The sequence below is a fragment of the Dermochelys coriacea genome, chromosome 1, assembly GCF_009764565.3.
Source record: "Dermochelys coriacea isolate rDerCor1 chromosome 1, rDerCor1.pri.v4, whole genome shotgun sequence".
NCBI lineage: Eukaryota > Metazoa > Chordata > Testudines > Dermochelyidae > Dermochelys > Dermochelys coriacea.
This window is the reverse complement of record NC_050068.2, coordinates 216,391,758-216,411,463: the sequence shown is the minus strand read 5'-3', so window position 1 is coordinate 216,411,463 and position 19,706 is coordinate 216,391,758. Positions and strand designations below refer to the sequence as shown.

At 47.5% G+C, this 19,706-nt stretch overlaps 2 protein-coding genes across 14 annotated transcripts in view; both read left to right on the top strand.

Moving 5' to 3' along the window:
* The window catches only part of TAPBPL (TAP binding protein like), a 36,469-nt gene extending 24,943 nt beyond the window's left edge, over nucleotides 1-11,526 (top strand). For 5 of the 13 annotated variants that reach the window (XM_038414351.2, XM_043513993.1, XM_043514010.1 and 2 more), the window contains 5 exons: nucleotides 1,548-1,823; nucleotides 2,767-3,108; nucleotides 4,770-5,099; nucleotides 5,691-5,786; nucleotides 9,757-11,526. In XM_038414351.2, coding sequence (XP_038270279.1) covers nucleotides 1,548-1,823; nucleotides 2,767-3,108; nucleotides 4,770-5,099; nucleotides 5,691-5,786; nucleotides 9,757-9,797 — 1,085 coding nt within the window. In that variant the 3' untranslated portion in view covers nucleotides 9,798-11,526. Of the gene's footprint in view, nucleotides 1-1,547; nucleotides 1,824-2,766; nucleotides 3,109-4,769; nucleotides 5,100-5,690; nucleotides 5,787-7,047; nucleotides 7,182-9,756 lie in introns of those variants that run through there. The other 8 variants (XM_043513965.1, XM_043513989.1, XM_043513982.1 and 5 more) reach the window with 2 other exon arrangements.
* The window catches only part of LOC119860485 (scavenger receptor cysteine-rich type 1 protein M130-like), a 1,081,813-nt gene that overhangs the window by 331,744 nt on the left and 730,363 nt on the right, over nucleotides 1-19,706 (top strand). The window lies entirely within an intron of this gene.

The following is a 19,706-nucleotide window of genomic DNA, read 5'->3' as shown; positions in this document are numbered from 1 at the left end:
GTAATCATATCATCGTAATGAATATGCATTAAACCAGCAGCAGAATTACAGGTACCTGTTCCCCTGACTCTGCAAGCACCTTCCTCACTGTGCACCTTTCAAACTGACTGCATGTTATACATTTGGACTATCTGTGAAACATCTTGGTATGCTCATGCTCTATACTATACATTTCCTTGCCCTCATGTCCCACCTAGACATCAAGCAGCAGAACCTGCTGCCTTCAACTGAGGACAGAATTCCTTCGTGGATGAATGTACGCTTCACCCTGGATCTGCAACTTGTCGGGATATAAGGGAGGGATACAAGGAGAGGAGAGGGTGCAAGAAAGGGAGTATCACAGCTACAGGACTAGCTGCACTTCAGTCCCCTTTCTAGTCTCTCTCAGAGAACCTAAATCAGGTCTTGGGCCTCTTGCCTTTGTCTGTTTTGGGATGGAATCTTGTGACTCTTCCATACGTGGATCAGGTCTGGGACCACTGACCCATGTATGACAACTGCTTATCACCGTGCGGGTCCAGCTAGGTTTGGGGCATCTGTGTTTCCTTCCCATGGGAACCTGTGACCAGTGATAATGACCAACAAAATAATCAAATATTTTTTAAAACAAAATATTTTTACTTAGCAGTTGAAACAAAGTTTTTCTCCTCAATCATGATGGTTAGAAACTTACTTTTTTAATAGAAGTTGAAATTCTCATGCAATTGTTTGATTTCAGCGGGGGCTATAAGAAAAAGTTGGCAAAGCTGTTACAGGATCATCTTGAGCCATCTTCTCCTATCTGCCTGGACCATCCCAGATGGTTACCTGTTGGGAAGCCCTTAATCGAAGACATTCTCACAAAAACCACCTCACCAGAGCCAGGCCAATATACAGTATTAACAAATTATTTAAAGCACTCCCATATTTTGTCATGGGGAGTATAGCTGAAGAGAATGCAGGGCAACAAGAAAGATTGGCATGTGCTTCAGTAACAATAATGGATGTGGCAGGTAGATTTTCTCTTTGATAGACACTCATCTCTAGCTGTTGCTGCACCCTCAATACCTCTTCCTTTTTTAGGCTCGGACCTTTAATGTTTCAGCATCCCCTTTGCTCCTAAGTTTAGGCTTGAGAAGAATAAACCTTGCTAGCATGGTTGGTATGTAGGCAGGTAGGTATTTCCCAATGTATAGCTCTCCCTATTGTTCCCTTAAGGTATTGTCTGTCTGTTATTGTTTTGTTCCCTGTTGTTTTTCCCCAACAGCCTCTGAGATTATCCAGTCTGGCTGCAAAGTTAAAGCAAACAGGTAAACTGAGGAATATATGATATTAATAAAAATAATACATATGACTTCCTCATTCACCACAAGAACTTCTTTAAACAAGCTCGGAGACCAATGTTACATGTTAAGTCTCTTGTGTTTGCATAGCAGCAGCCTGACCCCATTTTACACTAGGTGTAGACACAGCCCTTGGTGTCTCACCAGATTAGGTCCCTACTGAAACTTCATCCTGTTTTTCCTCTTCCATTCATCAAACTACATGTCTTCTCTTTCTCATTACAGCAACTTTGGTACCCATCCCATATGTGGAATCCCTGCTGCATGCAGACTGTGCTGGGGAGGAAATGACCTGTGAGATCTCTCCATACAGCTTACACCTGGCAGATGAGGGGCCCAGCCAGGCCTCCTGGTTCATGGGGACCCTGAAGTTGTCCAGTGGGATCAGCATAGCCCTGATTCTGAAGGTCAGCAGTGACAGGGAAGAAGATGAGAGAATGGCTGTACTGCACCCAAGGCTGAAGGTCCCTATAAGCAAGGAGGGCACAGTGTTGACCACAGGTAAATAAAATGGAGAATGGGGGGGAAAGACTTTAGTGCTGGAATGCACCTACTGCATCAGGGAGCACTAGGGGAGCCAGACACTCCAGGGCTGAAGCCTCCACATCAAGGAGTGCTAGGGGAACTAGAGACCCCAGGAATACCACCCCACTCTGTAGTCTGGGACTTAAGGGAACTAGAGAAAAGGACTGCACGTGCTGTGAGTCAGCAGGATAGATAATCCTTCCCTTCTTGAGGGAAGCTCCTGCTATCTGCGGGATGTAATCGCTGGGCCACCAATGTGCCCCCTTGATCACTCTGCCCTTGCACTTCTGTGCCCCTTGACTCCCCAGTTCTGGCCCTGCTGTTCTCCCCACCGCTGTCACTATAAGACTATAACAGGGTTTGAAAAAGGACTAGATAAGTTCATGGAGGATAGATTCATCAATGGCTATTAGCCAGGATGGGCAGGGATGGTGTCTCTAGCCTCTGTTTGCCAGAAGCTGGGAGTGGGCGACAGGGGATGGATCACTTGATGATTACCTGTTCTGTTCATTCCCTCTGGGGCACCTGGCATTGGACACTGTCAGAAGACAGGATACTGGGTTAGATGGACCTTTGGTCTGACCCAGTATGGCCGTTCTTATGTTCATTATTCGCCACACCACTGTGACCCTTGGCAAGTGCTATGTCTGCTCTCCAAGGGTTTGGTGTAGCAAGGAGAGCAATATGCACTTACTCCCTGTATCCTGCTAATAACTCTGCAGCCTGCAGGATGGGATCTTCTTGTGGGGAGACACATGTCCAACCTTCCAACCCAGCATGGCTAGTCAGTCCACAGCATGTTTCCTCCAGGTGGGTGGAGCTGTGACCCAGTCCCTGATGTCCTGCCAGGGGGAGTCTTCCATAACCACATATATTTAACACTCTGTCTATTTGTCTTTCTCCTTCTCTTTGTTCCTAGTTGAATTCCAATTGTCATCTCGCACCCCTACTTTGCGTACCCGACTTGGCACCTCCGTCACCCTGGACTGCAGCTTTGCCTTGGCTTCCAGTTCTCCACTGGCCTCGCTGGAGTGGAGGCTGCAGCACCGAGGCAGCGGGCGTAGAGTTTTCCACTACGAGGCGGGGGACGTGGCACAAGCAGAACAGTCAACGGCCCACGTGGATGTGGTGCAGATGCTGGAGACTGGAGATGCATCACTTAGCCTGCATGAAGTGGGTGTGGGGGATGAAGGGACATACATCTGTTTAGTGTCCACCCCCCAGCACCAGGCCCAGAATATCATCCAGCTGCAGTTGGTCGGTGAGGCAATGATGCTCTAAGGATACCTAATCGGGGGCAATAGGGGAGACAGGCCCCAGTCACTGGAACCTGACCATTCCCCATATCTCTCTGCTCCTTGCTTCCCTAGCCCCACACAGTGGGGATGAGGGACTCCTCTGTACTACTCCATTCCCTCAAAAAGAAAAGGAGTACTTGTGGCACCTTAGAGACTAACAAATTTATTAGAGCATAAGCTTTCGTGAGCTACAGCTCACTTCATCGGATGCATTTGGAGGAAAAAACATAGGAGAGATTTATATACACACACAGAGAACATGAAACAATGGGTTTATCATACACACTGTAAGGAGAGTGATCACTTAAGATAAGCCATCACTAGCAGCAGGGGGGGGAAAGGAGGAAAACCTTTCATGGTGACAAGCAAGGTAGGCTAATTCCAGCAGTTAACAAAAATATCAGAGGAACAGTGGGGGGTGGGGTGGGGGGGAGAAATACCATGGGGAAATAGTTTTACTTTGTGTAATGACTCATCCATTCCCAGTCTCTATTCAAGCCTAAGTTAATTGTATCCAGTTTGCAAATTAATTCCAATTCAGCAGTCTCTCGTTGGAGTCTGTTTTTGAAGCTTTTTTGTTGAACGATAGCCACTCTTAGGTCTGTGATCGAGTGACCAGAGAGATTGAAGTGTTCTCCAACTGGTTTTTGAATGTTATAATTCTTGACGTCTGATTTGTGTCCATTCGTTCTTTTACGTAGAGACTGTCCAGTTTGGCCAATGTACATGGCAGAGGGGCATTGCTGGCACATGATGGCATATATCACATTGGTAGATGCGCAGGTGAACGAGCCTCTGATAGTGTGGCTGATGTGATTAGGGCCTAATCACATCAGCCATACTATCAGAGGCTCGTTCACCTGCGCATCTACCAATGTGATATATGCCATCATGTGCCAGCAATGCCCCTCTGCCATGTACATTGGCCAAACTGGACAGTCTCTACGTAAAAGAACGAATGGACACAAATCAGACGTCAAGAATTATAACATTCAAAAACCAGTTGGAGAACACTTCAATCTCTCTGGTCACTCGATCACAGACCTAAGAGTGGCTATCGTTCAACAAAAAAGCTTCAAAAACAGACTCCAACGAGAGACTGCTGAATTGGAATTAATTTGCAAACTGGATACAATTAACTTAGGCTTGAATAGAGACTGGGAATGGATGAGTCATTACACAAAGTAAAACTATTTCCCCATGCTATTTCTCCCCCCACCCCACCCCCCACTGTTCCTCTGATATTCTTGTTAACTGCTGGAATTAGCCTACCTTGCTTGTCACCATGAAAGGTTTTCCTCCTTTCCCCCCCCCTGCTGCTAGTGATGGCTTATCTTAAGTGATCACTCTCCTTACAGTGTGTATGATAAACCCATTGTTTCATGTTCTCTGTGTGTGTGTATATAAATCTCTCCTCTGTTTTTTCCACCAAATGCATCCGATGAAGTGAGCTGTAGCTCACGAAAGCTTATGCTCTAATAAATTTGTTAGTCTCTAAGGTGCCACAAGTACTCCTTTTCTTTTTGCGAATACAGACTAACTAATACTGCTACTCTGAAACCTCCATTCCCTCAAACACAGTTTATCACTAGCTGGATTTAATTTCCTGTTTGCCCCCTTCCAGAGCCCCCGAGAGTCCGTTTGTTCCCAAAGTTGGTGTCACGTGAGGGGGATGGAGCCACTACCCTGACCTGTGAGATCTCAGGCTATTACCCCCTGGATGTGTCGGTGAAGTGGACACGGGAGGCCCCTGACGACAAGGACAAGATCCCTATCTCAGGCTCAAGCACATACTTCTCCAGCCATAGGCAAGCCCAGGATGGCACCTATGGCATCAATTCATACCTGAGTATCAACACAGCCATAGAGCTGGGACCTGTCACCTACAGCTGCCACGTCTCGCATCTGGCCCTTGAAGAGCCAATTACAGTTAGTGTCCAGCTCAGGACACCAGGTAAACGGAGAAAGGAGGGCGAGTTCTCCTTATTGCCCCTGCCTCTCAGCTTTTGCTTCAACCCTCTGATCTCCTAGCTCCAGTTCTTCCCTCACCTCTCAATTCGGGGGTACTGTAGCCCCATCCCATTTGGAGCACCCTCCCATTTCCCTTGCCTGCCCTCATTCCCCATCCCTTCTTTCCTCTCCTGGCTTCAGTCGCACTTCCTCAGTTCTCATTGCACCCTCTACAGTTCTTTGTAAAGCATGTTCTCTGCATCATGCAGCACCTTACACTGTTAAGGGGGCAGTGGTTTCAAGGGAGCAAAAAGGCAGCACACGGACTCCTTATTGGGACCCCATACACTGTTGTCTCCAAGGGAACCAGGACCTTCTTTGCCCCCACCCCCTTCCTTCCCCAATAGGAACTCAGCATAGTCCCTGCTCCCTGTGGCACTGTTCTTATGAGATCCTAATCTTTCCCAGAAACCTTCCACATCCCTCCTCCAGTAGGATCCAAGCCCTGCCCTGTGTGATCTGTGTGAAGAATTTTAGCTCTCTGAACAGACTCAGATGAGCTTCACATCACTGACTCCCCCTCTTTCTCCAACAGAGCAAAAAACATCTAATGGGCTTTTGGGAGCCTTCATTGCTACTTTCATCTTCCTTGCTGCTCTCATTGGCCTCATGTTCAGGAGAAGAAAAATAGGTAAGAGTGTAAAGCACTTCAGCCCTCTCCTTAGACTGAGGTTCCCCAGTCAGAGCTCATCTCCTGCTCCCTATAATGCCGCTGGCTGTGAGAGGCAGAGACTGGAGTAGCTTGGAGCACCTGCTACAGTCAGCACTCCTGCCACTCTAATTACAGTGCTTCCTGTATGGAGTAGCATAGCTGGAAGCTCCGTCACAACCAGCTGTCCTGCCTCCTTCCCTACAGCAGCCTTGCTGGGAGAAGCCTGGACTGGAGTATTTGGGAGCTCCCCTCCTACTTCATGAGCCTACCTCCTTTCCATTGTGCCTCCTTGAGGGAGAAACTGGAAATGGAGTAACTGGGAGATGATTCCATAGCTAGTTCTCCAGCTTCTCTTCTTACAGTGTCTCTTGCTGAGTAGGAGAGGGGGTAGCTCTTAGGAGTGTTAGTGATGATAATGTAGTATTCAGACCTGTATATTTGCCTGAGATAGAATTTTGGGTCTTGTTTGCTCATTTGACTTTTGATATTTTTATATTCTTACTAATATGTATGAACAAAGACACTGGGTGTTACATCTGCCCACAAGCAGATCAGGTGAAAAGAGATAAAAGATAGTGCTAAAGTGTTGGGCAGAATGGATGTGTTGCCCTACTGCATGATCCCATCTGAGCATCTCTACAGCAACTTCAAGGATGTATTTGACCACATAGCCCAGAATGATGCGCAGCACCCTGAGTGCCTCCGCCCCCTGCCCCGTGTCGACGAAGCAGGTGTCCTGGAAACTGACTTTATGCTCAAGGAAGTGATGGCCAGACTCTCAAAAACAAAAAACACAGCTCCGGGGAAAGACTGCATCCCCTACAGCCTCCTGAAAAAGCAAGATCCCGGCTGCCTGGTCCTCGCCACAGTCTTCAACCAGTGCAAGCGATTCTGCCGGACTCCCAGCTCCTGGAAGAAGGTCATGACGGTACTGGTATACAAGAAGGGTGAGCGGGATGACCTCAGCAACTGGAGGCCCATCTCCCTCTGCTCCACGATGTACAAGCTCTATGCCAGCTGCCTGGCGTCGAGGATCACAGAGTGGTCAGTGAGCGGGGGAGCCATCAGATCCAACCAGAAAGGCTTCATGTCTTGTGAGGGCTGCTATGAACACAACTTTGTCCTCCAAACCACCATCGAAACGGCCAGAAAGGAACGGAGGCAGTGCACGGTAGCATGGCTCGACCTGGCTAATGCCTTTGGGTCCATGCCCCACCACCACATCTTTGCCACGCTCTGGGATTTTGGGATGCCAGAGAACTTCCTCCGTGTGACCCGAGAGGTGTACGAGGGATGCAGCACAACCATTCACTCGGTCGAAGGGGAGACCGCCGAGATCCCGATCTGGAGCAGAGTTAAGCAGGGCTGTTCCCTCAGCCCCATCATCTTTAGGCTCGCCATGGAGCCATTGCTGCGAGCGATCTCCAGTGACACAGATGGCTTCAACCTCCACGGCGAGAAGGTGAGCATCCTGGCTTACATGGATGACCTGGTCCTGACCGCAGATGACCCAGAGAACCTCCAACGTATGCTAGATGCCACCAGTCGAGCTGCCGATTTGGATGGGGCTCCGCTTCAAAACAAAGAAGTGCGCATCTCTCCACATCGATGGCAGCAAAAGGGACTCGGTGCAGGCGACAGGGTTCCAGATCCAGGGCGAGCCCATCATCCTCCTGGCAGAGGGGCAGGCATATCGGCACCTCAGCACGCCGATGGGTTTCCGTGTCCGGCAGACACCTGAGGACACCATCCAGGAGATCTGGCAGGATGCCGCCAAGATCGATGCCTCCCTGCTAGCACCGTGGCAGAAGATAAATGCTCTGAACACCTTCCTGATCCCCCGCATCTCTTTCGTCCTAAGGGGATCCGCCGTGGCGAAGGTACCCCTCAACAAGGCAGACAAGATTGTCCGGCAGCTAGTGAAGAAGTGGCTGTTCCTTCCCCAGAGAGCCAGCAACGAGCTGGTCTATATCGGCCACAGACATGGTGGTGCCAACGTCCCCCGCATGGGTGACCTGTGTGACATTGCGGTGATCACCCACGCTTTCTGCCTGCTGACGTGTCCCGACGCCATGGTAAGGAACATCGCAGCAAACGCCCTCCATGACGCAACAAAGAAGCGGATCGGCAGAGCCCCCTCCAACCAAGAGACACCGCCAGATTCCTGACCAGTTCTCTGGATGGTGAATTTGGACGGGACGGTGGTGGCATCGCTTCACTGTGGTCCCACGCTCGCAATGCCACGTGTTGCCTGGGAAGCGCATCGGCTGCCGCTGGGAGTGGTGCAAAGAGCACCAGGAGCTGGGAGTCCTGGTGCCACAGATCAGGTCCGACAACAACATGATCGTCACCCCAAGCGCCAGGGGCATGCTGGAGAGGACCCTGAAGGCGGCCATCCACTCGCTGTACATGGAAACCCTGAAGCATAAACCAGACCAGGGTAAAGTCTTCGAACTGACCAGCAAGTGGGACGCCAGCAACCACTTCCTCGCTGGGGGCAGCTTCACCCGTTTCACCAACTGGCGGTTCATCCACCACGCCCGGCTCAACTGCGTCCCGCTCAACGGAGCCGTCCGCCATGGAAACTGAGACAAGCGTTTCAGAAAGTGCAGCTACTCCAACAAGACCGTGCCCCACATCCTGTGCAGCTGCAAGCCCCACTCCAGAGCCTGGCAGCTGCGCCACAACGCCATCCAGAACCGCCTGGTGAAAGCCATCGCACCGTGCCTGGGGGAGGTCGCCGTGAACTCCAACATCTCCGGGACGGACAGCCAGTTGCAACCTGATGTGGTAGTCACCGACGAGGACCAGAAAAAGATCACGTCTCCTTTGAGAACAGGACCCCGGCCTTCCGCGAATCCCGAGCTCGTAAGCTGGAAAAATATGCCCCCCTGGCCGACACCCTGAGAGCGAAGGGCTATGAGGTGCAGATGGATGCCCTGATCATCGGAGCCCTGGGCGCTTGGGACCCCTCCAACGAGCGTGTGCTGCGGACCTGCGGGATCGGTCAACAGTACGCACAGCTCATGCGGCACCTCATGGTCTCGGACACAATCCGATGATCCAGGGACATCTACATCAAACACATCACCGGCCACCGACAGTACCAGGAGGTGTGAGCCGGTACAACATCGTGCATCAACCATGGGAAAGGGACTGAGAGACTTTTTTCATTGGACCATATGAACTGGAACCATAAACTCACTGAACATTAAATCCCACCAAATGAGGGTAGATCCATTCTCATCATGGCATCCGCTCATTATACTCCACACCTGAACATAGCCATTATATGGACAACATACCCCCGTATCTCAAGGTCTGTACTTTGACCTGTTAAACTTTTACCCCAAATCGGGGAGATTGCAGATTATGTATTCCTTACACCACCCGCTCCTAAATTGAATTTCGCACCCTTTGATTATCTGTACCTTATTCCCTGATAACCAGAAACTTCTATGCCTAAACTCTGTACCGTTTTCTTTTTACTTCAACATTATCTTAATAAAATTATTAAATCTGTTAAAAGCAGACACTTGAAGGACAGTCCTGCCTCAACTCATCTCCCGAGATAATGTCAAGCAACCAGTCATGAGGGCAAGGGGGATGGGAGGGGAAGGTATAAGAAACACTAAAAGCCAAAGAAATCCCTGTCCCTGACTGGAGCACAACCTCCCTCCTTACTCCTCTCAGGGGTACGAAAGAGGTGATACTGAAGCCCCCAGACCCAAAACCCTCCAAAATGACCTTACATTATAAGGGGTAGGATCAAAGGTGCACTACTTCTGTTCTTCTGTTTTCTGTCTGCATGACAAGAACCAGGGCAGGGTGAAGGGAAAACTCTTAATAGTAGCCTACCATCGCCCTGGTAGCTGCAGATCATGGAAGAGAATGACATTTTACTGTTTGTTTTTGTCTCCCTGAATCAATTATTTTTCTCTCTTTTCAGTTGATCCAAAATCTGAGGAATCTCTGGAGACTTCAGGGTAAAAGGGACAGTTAACTCAGTTACCCTTATTCCTGTGCCCCCTCTGACAGACACCATGCCAGATGAAGACCCAGCCACTCAGAAATTAACCTCCCATTTTACATTAATGGAGCTATCACCATTTCCAGGGACCCTCTTGCAGCTCTGTAGGAAGGGATTGGAGGACCCTGGAAAGGTGGAGTCAGAGAAAAGGGGGTGTCTCTATCATGTGAGTGGGGGTAATATCATTAACCTCACTGGAACACTGTTCTTCTCACACTTCCAGGTGTACAGAGCTAGATCCACAAAGGCATGTAGACATTTTAGGTGCCTAAGACCAACATTTAGGCACCACTGAGATCCTCAAACCTGCTCAGCTGGTGCCTAACTCTTTAGCTATCTAAATTCCTTAAGCACCTAAGTTTCTGCCTGTGGACATACAAAAAAATCACCTAATTCCTGATGCCATTGAGCTGCTTGGTTCCGTAGCTCATGCATAACCCCTGGTAGGATTGTCAACCTAGGCAATACCCTGCCTTTGTCGCCTGCAGGGCCTGATCCCAGAGGCATGCTCAGAGCATACCTATCAGATCAGGCCTTGAACAAAGACAGCTAGGAGCAAGCAGGTCAGAAATTTGGTGTGTGTGTGTGTGTATACACGTGTGTATGTGTATACTATCACTTTGCCCATGTCATCCCTAGCTTTTAATCCCTCCACTGGCTCTCCCTTCTCTTCCACATCAAATATAATCTGCTTGTATTCATCTTCTAGTCCCTTCTTGGCCATTTCCCACCCTACCTATCATCTCTCATTTGCTATTGAACTGTTGATGCTCATCTCTGATGGGCCCATCATGCCAGCCTCCATTGGCCACAGGTTACATTTTCAGACAAGCATCTTTCTACTTTCTCCCACGCTGTTCAGCATACTTGGGAGGGGCTCCCTGAAAACATCCACAAAGCATCCACCTTCAAATACATCCACAAAACTCTCCTTTGCCATGATGCCTATAATATGTTGACAATGGTTAGAATGCCAATCGTCCTGACCATTATTGACTCATTGCTTCCTTTTATTCCCCTACAAGTCTCTTGCTTTATGCTCAGATTGTAAGCTCTTTGGGGCAGGAATTGTCTTTTTGTTCTGTTTGTACAGTGCCTAGCACAATGGGGTCCTGGTCCACAACTAGGGATCCTATGTGCTACAATAATGCAACTAATAACCTTATTAGCTTAGTGGGCAGAGCACTCCCCTATAATGTGAGAGATCCAGTCTATATCCCTGTTCTGCCTGAGTTGGAGCAGGGTTGAAGTCAGTTCCCCCACATCCCAGGTGAGTGCTCTAACCACTGAGTCGTTGAGTATTCTGGGGTGGTTATGTCTCAGTCTCCCCTGCTGCAGCTGTTCCACTTGATATAAATGAAATATTTTTGGAGCCGGGCCTCTCCCACATCTCAGGGGATTTCCCTGACCACTGAGCTACAGAGTAAAACTCCTGTTTTGTCTCCTTTTTTTAAAATAAATATTTAATTATTTATAGGAAGAGGTTCTTCAGCAGGAGAGATTGAGAGCCAGTAACATCCCTTGTTAGTATCTTGCTGAAAAGCTGTGTTTGGGAAGCTCAGGGTGGAGAGGGAGTGTGCAAGAAGTGGGGCTCACTCTGTAACTGGCTCAAACGAGATACGGTATTCACTGCACTTTGTGCTAGTTTGAATTTGACCTCTGAATAAAACCCTGTTGTTGTTTTTCTAACACATTTCCACTTTAACTCCAAACTCATCTGAATTGGAAGGTCTGGGGAGGGAGAACCATCATGCCACCACCTCTCAGGAGGGGTGGAAGGGTGAAATTGCAGAGACAGATCACAGTAGAGGTTTACTGGTTATTATACAATTCTCTTCTTTGTCCTTTTCTTCAGAAGTAATAAGGTAAAAAAGAAGTATTTAATTCCCAGCCTTATTCTGTAAAGGGCAATATGAAGTGTAACTGATAGGAAACAAACTGGGGTAAAGGGCTGACTCAGTAATGATCCCCATCCCCATGCAGGAGTTTCAACCAAGGCAGCAGAAAGAAAACTCGGCAAAAAGAAACGGGGGGGAGGGGAGGAAGTCTTCAGGACCAGACTATATTTGCAAACACACACCTAGGTGTTCAGCAGACAGAGCTGCATTGCCAAAGTGATCAATTTTGGCTGGTTTTGGGATACAAATCACTTTGAATGCAGGGATAATGAAATGTGTTATCCTTACTGTATGAATAAAGGGCAGCAGAACTGTGCTTAGCATGCCCTGATTGAAGGGGTCATCCTAACCTCAAACCCACTTGCTAAGCAGCGGGTAGGGATGTCACATCCCAGTGAAAGTTAGAGGGGTTATTGATAGATGTTTTTATCTAGTGGTGGAGGCTCTGCTTTAAAGGGTTCTAGATGCTATTTGATTATCTTCTCTTTAGTGTTCAAAGGGAGAGTTGAGTAAACTCAATTAAAAGTTCTTGTTTCTGTTGAGTAATTACTAGAGCTGAAATCACTGATGAGCAGTTCTAAGCCTTCAACCTGGTGTGAGGACAGTGTTGTAATGAAAGACAAGAAGCAACAGTAGAGAGGTTCCTCGCTGTCCAGGGAAATCACTAAGGGTATGTCTACACTACTTGCCAGATGGTGATTAATCCAATGGGGATCGATTTATCATGTCTAGTCTAGACGTGATAAATCGACCACCAAATGCTCTCCCATTGGCTCCTGTACTCCACCGCCATGAGAGGCGCAGGCAGAGTCGACGGGGGAGCGGCAGCAGTCGACTCACCGCGGTGAAGACACCACGGTAAGTCAATGTAAGTACGTCAACTTCAGCTATGTTGTTTACATAGCTGAAGTTGCGTAACTTAGATTGATCCCACCCCCAGTGTAGACCAGGGCTAAGAGCTGGGCTAAGTGGTGGAACCTCAAAATGGGGCATTGCAGAAGTGGTAGTGAGTGGCAAGTAGCACTGATGACAGCAGCATTGCTGAACAGCAGCAGAGATAACAGCAGCAGAGGTTGTAGCACATAGCTAACAGCGGCAGAGTACAATGGAAGGAGCAGCAGAGACACTGCTTGACACTCCCCCTCCCTTTTCAGGGGTGGGAGGTGAATCCAGGTGAATGCACCTCTGAACTAAGGGTCTTCACTGACTAAGAACAGCCAACTGTGAGTAGGGTGCAGTGCATGGAGAGGGGAGTGGTGTGTTAAAGGGACATTTATTTGTCAGATTTTCATGCTGCAAGATGGGAAACTGAGACAAAGGACACTGCCCGAAGGGACTGTGAGGTGAGTGTTGCTTATGGTTACATGTTTTTGAATCATGGCTGTTGTGTTTTCCCAAAGTAATGCTGGGTTCTGTTTCCCTTTTAACAAAAGTTTTCTTGTGTTATACACAGACTCAATGCTTCTGAGTGGGTAAGTATTGACTCTTAGAGCTGCCCAAGGGTGCTAATTAGTTTTCAGATTACTGAGAAGGGGCTTGAGATGGTTGTTTTGTACTGATAAGAGGAATCCCTGGACATTGAGCCCCAGCCCCTGTTGCTGCCAATTCCATCTGGCAGATATATCTATGGAAAAAAGTGAGGCGGATGGCAAACAATATACATTAGAGGTTATGAAGTGTAGAAAATTAATAAGGAAAGCTAAAGCCATTCTGGAAAAATCCATGGCTGGCAGAACTAAGGACAATCAGGAGCGGTTTTAAAGTATACCAAGAACAAAACAAATCCCAATAATGGAACGGGCCCATTACTAGGTGAAAATGGTAAAATTGTTAATAAAATGATACAGAAAAGGTAGAAGTGTTTAATAAATATTTCTCTTCTATATTTGGAAAGAAGCCAACTGATGTATTCGGATTACATGAGGATGATGAACTGCTTCCCCACCTTTTTAGTAACTAAAGGGGATGTTAAAACAGCATCTACTAGGGATAAGTGTTCTAAAAGCATCAGGACCAGATAACAAGAGCTCTGAAAGAGCTGGCTGGTGAAATGTAGACAATATCAATAAAACTCATGCTATATGGACAGACATAACTGACAGATTTCAAAAAGGAATAATCAGTGGGAATAATCTTTGAATGGAGGTGTTTCTAGTGGGGTTCTACAAGGCTGATATTTAATATTTTTACCAATGATCTGGAAGTAAATATGAAATCACTGCTGATGAAATTGGCAGATGACACAGATTAGCGGAGTGGTAAATGAGGACAAGGCAGTCATCCAGATGGTCTGGATTTCTCAGTAAATTGAGCTCATTCAAACAGAATGCATTTTAATACAGCAAAAGTTTAGGTCATATATCTAAGAAGAAAGAATTCAACCAAATGAGATCTCCTGGAAAAAGGATGTAGGGATCATAAGATCCCAAAGCAATGTTGTGGCAAAAAGTTCCTTGGAGGGGAGTAATGAGTAGTACTAGGGAAGTATATACTGGTACACCTCATTGGTAAAACCACTACTAAAATACTGCTATGAAGAAACTGGGAGGTATCTATTAAGCTTTGGCTTCCTGTGATGCAGTTTCCTCCCTCCTTACCTTGATATCAATGGCAAACAACCCATACTTTTTCATGCCTTTTTTCAAAAGCCTGGCTTAGCTATGTGTGTGCCGTAGCCCAAGAAGCATGGACCCCACTCAGCTGTGCATTCCTGTTGCGAGCATTACAAACACCCTGCGCCTTATCCTGCAGTATTTCCACAGCTGAGAAAGGCACCGCCCTGTGGAACATTGCAATGTCATGCAAGCAGCCCTGCTGCAAGCCATAGGATGAAAAAATTCCTGGTTGCTGCTGGTAGTCATGCAGCAGCTGAACAGGGTGGAGTGCCATTTCTGGTCCTGGGAAACAAACACTGAGTGATGGGATTGCACTGTTATGCAGCTATGGGATGACGAGCAGTGGTTACAGAACTTTCAAATGCATAAGTCCACTTTCCAGGAACTTTGTGCAGAGCTTTCCCCAGCCCTGAAGCACAGCAACACTAACATGAGACCTGCTCTGCCTATGGGGAAGCAAGTGGTGATCGCTCTGCGGAAGCTTGCAATGCCAGATGGCTACCGGTCAGTGGGGAATCAATTTAGAGTTGGTAACTCCACCATGGGATCTGTTGTGATCCAAGCATGCAGGGCATTAATCGATTTCTGCTGAGAAGGGTAGTGACTCTGGGCAACGTGCAGGACATAGTGGATGGTTTTGCCATGATGGGGTTCCCTAACGGCAGTGGGTGATAGATGACACGCATATGCCTATCTTGGCAGCAGACCACCTTGCCAAAGAGTACATAAACTGTAAGGCATAATTTTCAATGCTGTTGCAAGCACGGGTGGATCAGAGGGGGCGTTTCATCTACATCAATGTGGGAGAGTCAGGAAAGGTGCATGATGTGCGCATCTTTAGGAACACAGGTCTGTTCAGAAAGCTGCAATCAGGGACTTTTTTCCAGATCGCAAAATAAGCATTGACAATGTTGACATGCCAATTGTGATCCTGGGAGACCCAGCATACCCCTTGCTCCTATGGCTCATGAAGTCGAACATCGGCCACCTGGACAGCAGTAAGGAACATTTCAACAAAAGGCTGAGCAAGTGCAGAATGGTGGTGGAATGTGCCTTTGGACATTTAAAGGGTTGCTGGCACAATTTGCTTACTAGTTTGGATTTCAGTGAAAGCAATATCCCCATTGTTGTCACTGTCTGCCATGTGCTCCATAATATCTGTTAGGCAAAGGGAGAGAAGTTTCTGCAGAGGTGGGGTATGGAGGCAGACAGATTGGCAGCTAATTTTGAGCAACCAGATACCAGGGCAATGAGAAGAGCTCACCAAGGAGCTCTGCATCTCCTGGATGCTTTGAAAACTTGTTTCAGTAATGTGTACCACTTATTTGTGTTGTACCTTCCTCTACCATCCCCTCCATTGCATCAATTTCTCTGTACCCTCCCCCACACCCCCAACCCCAATGATTGGAATAAAGAACATTTCATTCTTGAAACAATTACCTTTATTGCACACAAATACATTATTTTCCTGTTCTTTCTGTTTCTTTAACCTTGGGCAAATGGTGGGATAATAGTGGGAGGGGAGACACCAAATCAGTTTGTCTGTGAAAGCACAGAAGTCTTGCCAATCAAAGATCTTTGAATGGCTGCCTTTTGTTCTTAGTTCCCTCCCCAGTGTTGAGTGGAAGGGATACTGCACATGCCACCCCCAGCACCTGGAACATTTGTGGGAGAGGGATTGGGAACAGATCAATGCTTGCAGACAGTTCTGTAGGGGCTGCAGAAAAAGTTTAGCCTCAAGCTGCTTTTCCTGAAGCTCAACCAGATGCCTCAACATGTCTGATTGGTCCTTCATAATCCACAGCATCTCATCCTGCATGGGATGCTCTCCTGCTCTCCATGTCCATGTCCAGTTTTTCAGACAATGAAATCCTCCAGGCTCTTAGCCCTGTCTCAGCGGCCTTATTGTCTTTCTAAACATGTCATCATGCTGTGATGGGATCCCTGGGGTGCAGCCTGGGACTGTGGGACCGCTGTGCCCCCTGAACTCTCCAGACTGGGCTGTCTCTTACAAGGCTTTGCTAGTGACCAGCAGCAAACCCCTCCAGCTGCTGTTATCACTCAGCACAACAGCATGTGGAGCCCCACACCCAGCTAGATGGCATGAGTGCTCCCAGATCCACTCATGACTCACACAGAGAAAGGCACCAGACGAATACTTCCAGCCTTGTACCTCAGGAATATACCATCTGATGAGCACTGCAAGTTTATTAATTGGTTCACCGCTTCATCAATGGAAAGTGGATATACACCAGCCTTTGTAAACCTGTGCAGATTTACCAAACACTTCAGGCAAACTCACTGGTAAAGATAAACAGTAAAACAAGTTTATTGACTACAAAAGATAGATTTTAAGTGATAGGCAAAACATCAGAATGGTTACCAAAATAAAATAAAATATAAGCATGCAGTCTAAACTCTTAACCCAATTAGACTGGGCAACATCTAGATTAATCAGTTTTTCTCACCCCACTAGATATTGCAGTTCATGGTACACAGGTTTCACCCGTGAAACTTGGGCCAGTCTCCTCTGTTGGAGTCTTCAGTCTTCTCAGTGTCCTTGTTGCTTGCAGTATTTGTGTGGGGAGGAGAAAAGACAAAGTATTGGGTCACTGTGTTCTGTTTTATATCCTTAGTCCCACCATGTGGTTGGAGAACACGAGTCCAGGCATGTCTGGGTACATTGCTGAGTCACCAGGTAAGGTTGAGCAATTCCCCTGGTGTGATCTTGTGCAGCTGAGTCATTGCATCGTAGCTCCTTCGGTGGACAATGGCTTTTGATGGTTGTTCGACACCCACCTTTGCGTTGGTTATCCCCTGGTTATTGTCTTTGGGGAGCTAGTACCCTGGCACTTCCCAAACCCACAGCATATGTTTTTGACAATCATACAACACAATTCTCATAACTTCAAATGCATTAATGATGTGCATATTTAGATGGAACAGTGGCTTTGAGCAGATCATAATCTTTCCCATGATACCTCATATGGCATGCTCTGCATGAAATATCACAATTTATATACAAATGATGAATATGAGGGTTACAGGGCATTTCCCTGGGGTGTAGAGTGTCGCACACACATCCTCTTCCCCCCCCTTCTAATTAGAGCCCTGTGTGGATACAAATTTATACCTGCAGATGTGGATATACACGGATATAAATCGGTATCCACAGAACCCGCAGGGCTCTCCCGGGAACTGCAGTGGCAAAAGGAGCAAAACACGGAGCTGCCACTCTCAGGAGCCAGCACCCCATGCCAGCAGCTCCTCTGGTGCCACTGTACTGCCCCCAGCCCTGTCCTCTGGTGGAGCTGTACAGACCCCAGACAGGAGATGCAGTCATGCAGACAGCTGCATGGAAGGGACAGGGGTGGGGCTGGGGGCAGTACAGCCACGCTGGAGGTACTAGTCGCCCTAGACATGCAGAATCTGAGGTCAATGCCAATCCCTGCCAACCAAACCACCCACATGTTAGGGAAAACATGGTTGAGGGACCCTGAAATCACTATGGGTGGTGGATCACATGCTCTATTGTTTGCGGTACGAGCACTTGTAATAAAAACTTCCCCTGTTTCCCCTAGGTGACCCTATGTGATATCAGTCTCCTGAGGGTAACAGAGGTGGCAAGGGAGTGGATGCTGCAAGAGTCTGGGTACAGACCTGGTCCTTATGTTGCTCTGCTGTGTACCACAATGATGCCAGGAGAGTTAATACTGGAGTGGCATGGGAAAGTGTCCTACTGTGGTGGAAGAAATAAGGCAGCCCTCCTCAGAAACCTTCTGTAAAGGATTGCAGAATGCCTCCATGAAAGTTTCCTAGAGGTCCCCATGGAGGATTCCTAGGCAACCCAAAGCACATAAATGGTCTTTTCCGGGGGGCCACCCCCTGCGTAGCTGGAGCGGCCATTGGAAAGCAGATACTCACTACACTTCACTTTTTCTTTACATTAAACATAAAATATAAGAGCATGTAACCCCTACAGTGTGATGGGAATTGCATACTTACCAGAGGTGCCTTCCCCAGCATCATGCTCAACCACCATGCTGTCCTGCAAACAGCTGGACTCTGTGGTTAAAAATAGCTCCTGGCTCTTGGGGAGAATGGACCCACAGCTCGTTTGTCTCCCATTCTCCTCCTCTTTCTCGGCTAGAATGTACTCCTCATTGTTGCTTGAGGTAGCCAAAGACTCAGACTCCTGGGATGTATCCGTGCTGTGTTTGGGGGTAGTGGTGGGGTCGCCGCCAAGAATCACATGCAGCTCATTGTAGAGCAGCATGTTTGTGATGCAGAACCAAAATGACTGTTTGCCTTCCTTGTCTTCTGGTTTGCCTGCTGAACTTCTTTGATTTTCACATGGCACTGCTGCATATCCCTGCTGTAGCCCTTCTCTCCCATGCCCCAGGTGATCTTTTCATAAATGTCTAGTTTATTGTGCTGCATTGGAGCTGTGCCTGCACAGACTCTTCTCCTCACAGACCAATAAGTCCCACCATCTCCTGTGTACTACAGGCTGGAGCACATTTGAGGTGTTGAGTCACCATGATCACTTGGGCTGGCGAGCTCTCCATGCTGATCAAATAGGAAATGGGAATTCAAAGTTTCTGGGGCTTTAACAGGGGAGGGGCTGTTTCCTGGGTACCTGGATTCTGTGCAGTGGAGTTGATAATGATGTCCAGAGACGTCACAGTGGAGCATTGTGGGGCACCTCCTGGAGGCCAATTCAGTCAACTTACATGTAAGATTGCATCTTAACTGCCTCTCTTTCAACTCATCAACACTGAATTAAGTCTCTCACAGAGGCAGAGTAATTAAGTCAACATTACAGGCAAGTTAGGTCGGTAGAAGGGACCTGGTAGTGTAGACACATACATTATTAGGTCAATGTAAGGCGGCTTTGTGATGTTACTCACATAACCTGTAACCATATAGATCATTGTTGCAATCCCTGTTATAAATTTGCAGCAAATATTGTACAAAAGTTGTCATGTAAAGTGTCTACGGAAAGGTTATGATTGATTATGCTGTCTGTATAGGTGTATCATTTTTGTAGTTGAAGTTATGAATATTGGCTATATATTTGTATATCAATGTGTTTTTATTCTAAGTAGCCTCACTGAAGCATTTGGTCAGCTTCTTGAGAAGGGACTATTCTCAGTAAGTGCCCAGTCAAGAAACACTTAACTGACAATGAACTTTGGTAGACGCCAATCCACATCTGAGCTTTCCTGGGAACATTCAAACTAACATGTAAACAATGGCGTCGGCCTGCAAAGAACTGAGTCATGCATGGACATGTGACTTGCCCATGTGACTCCAAACTCCATCTTGCTTCTGGGATTTTCCACAGTAAGAACAA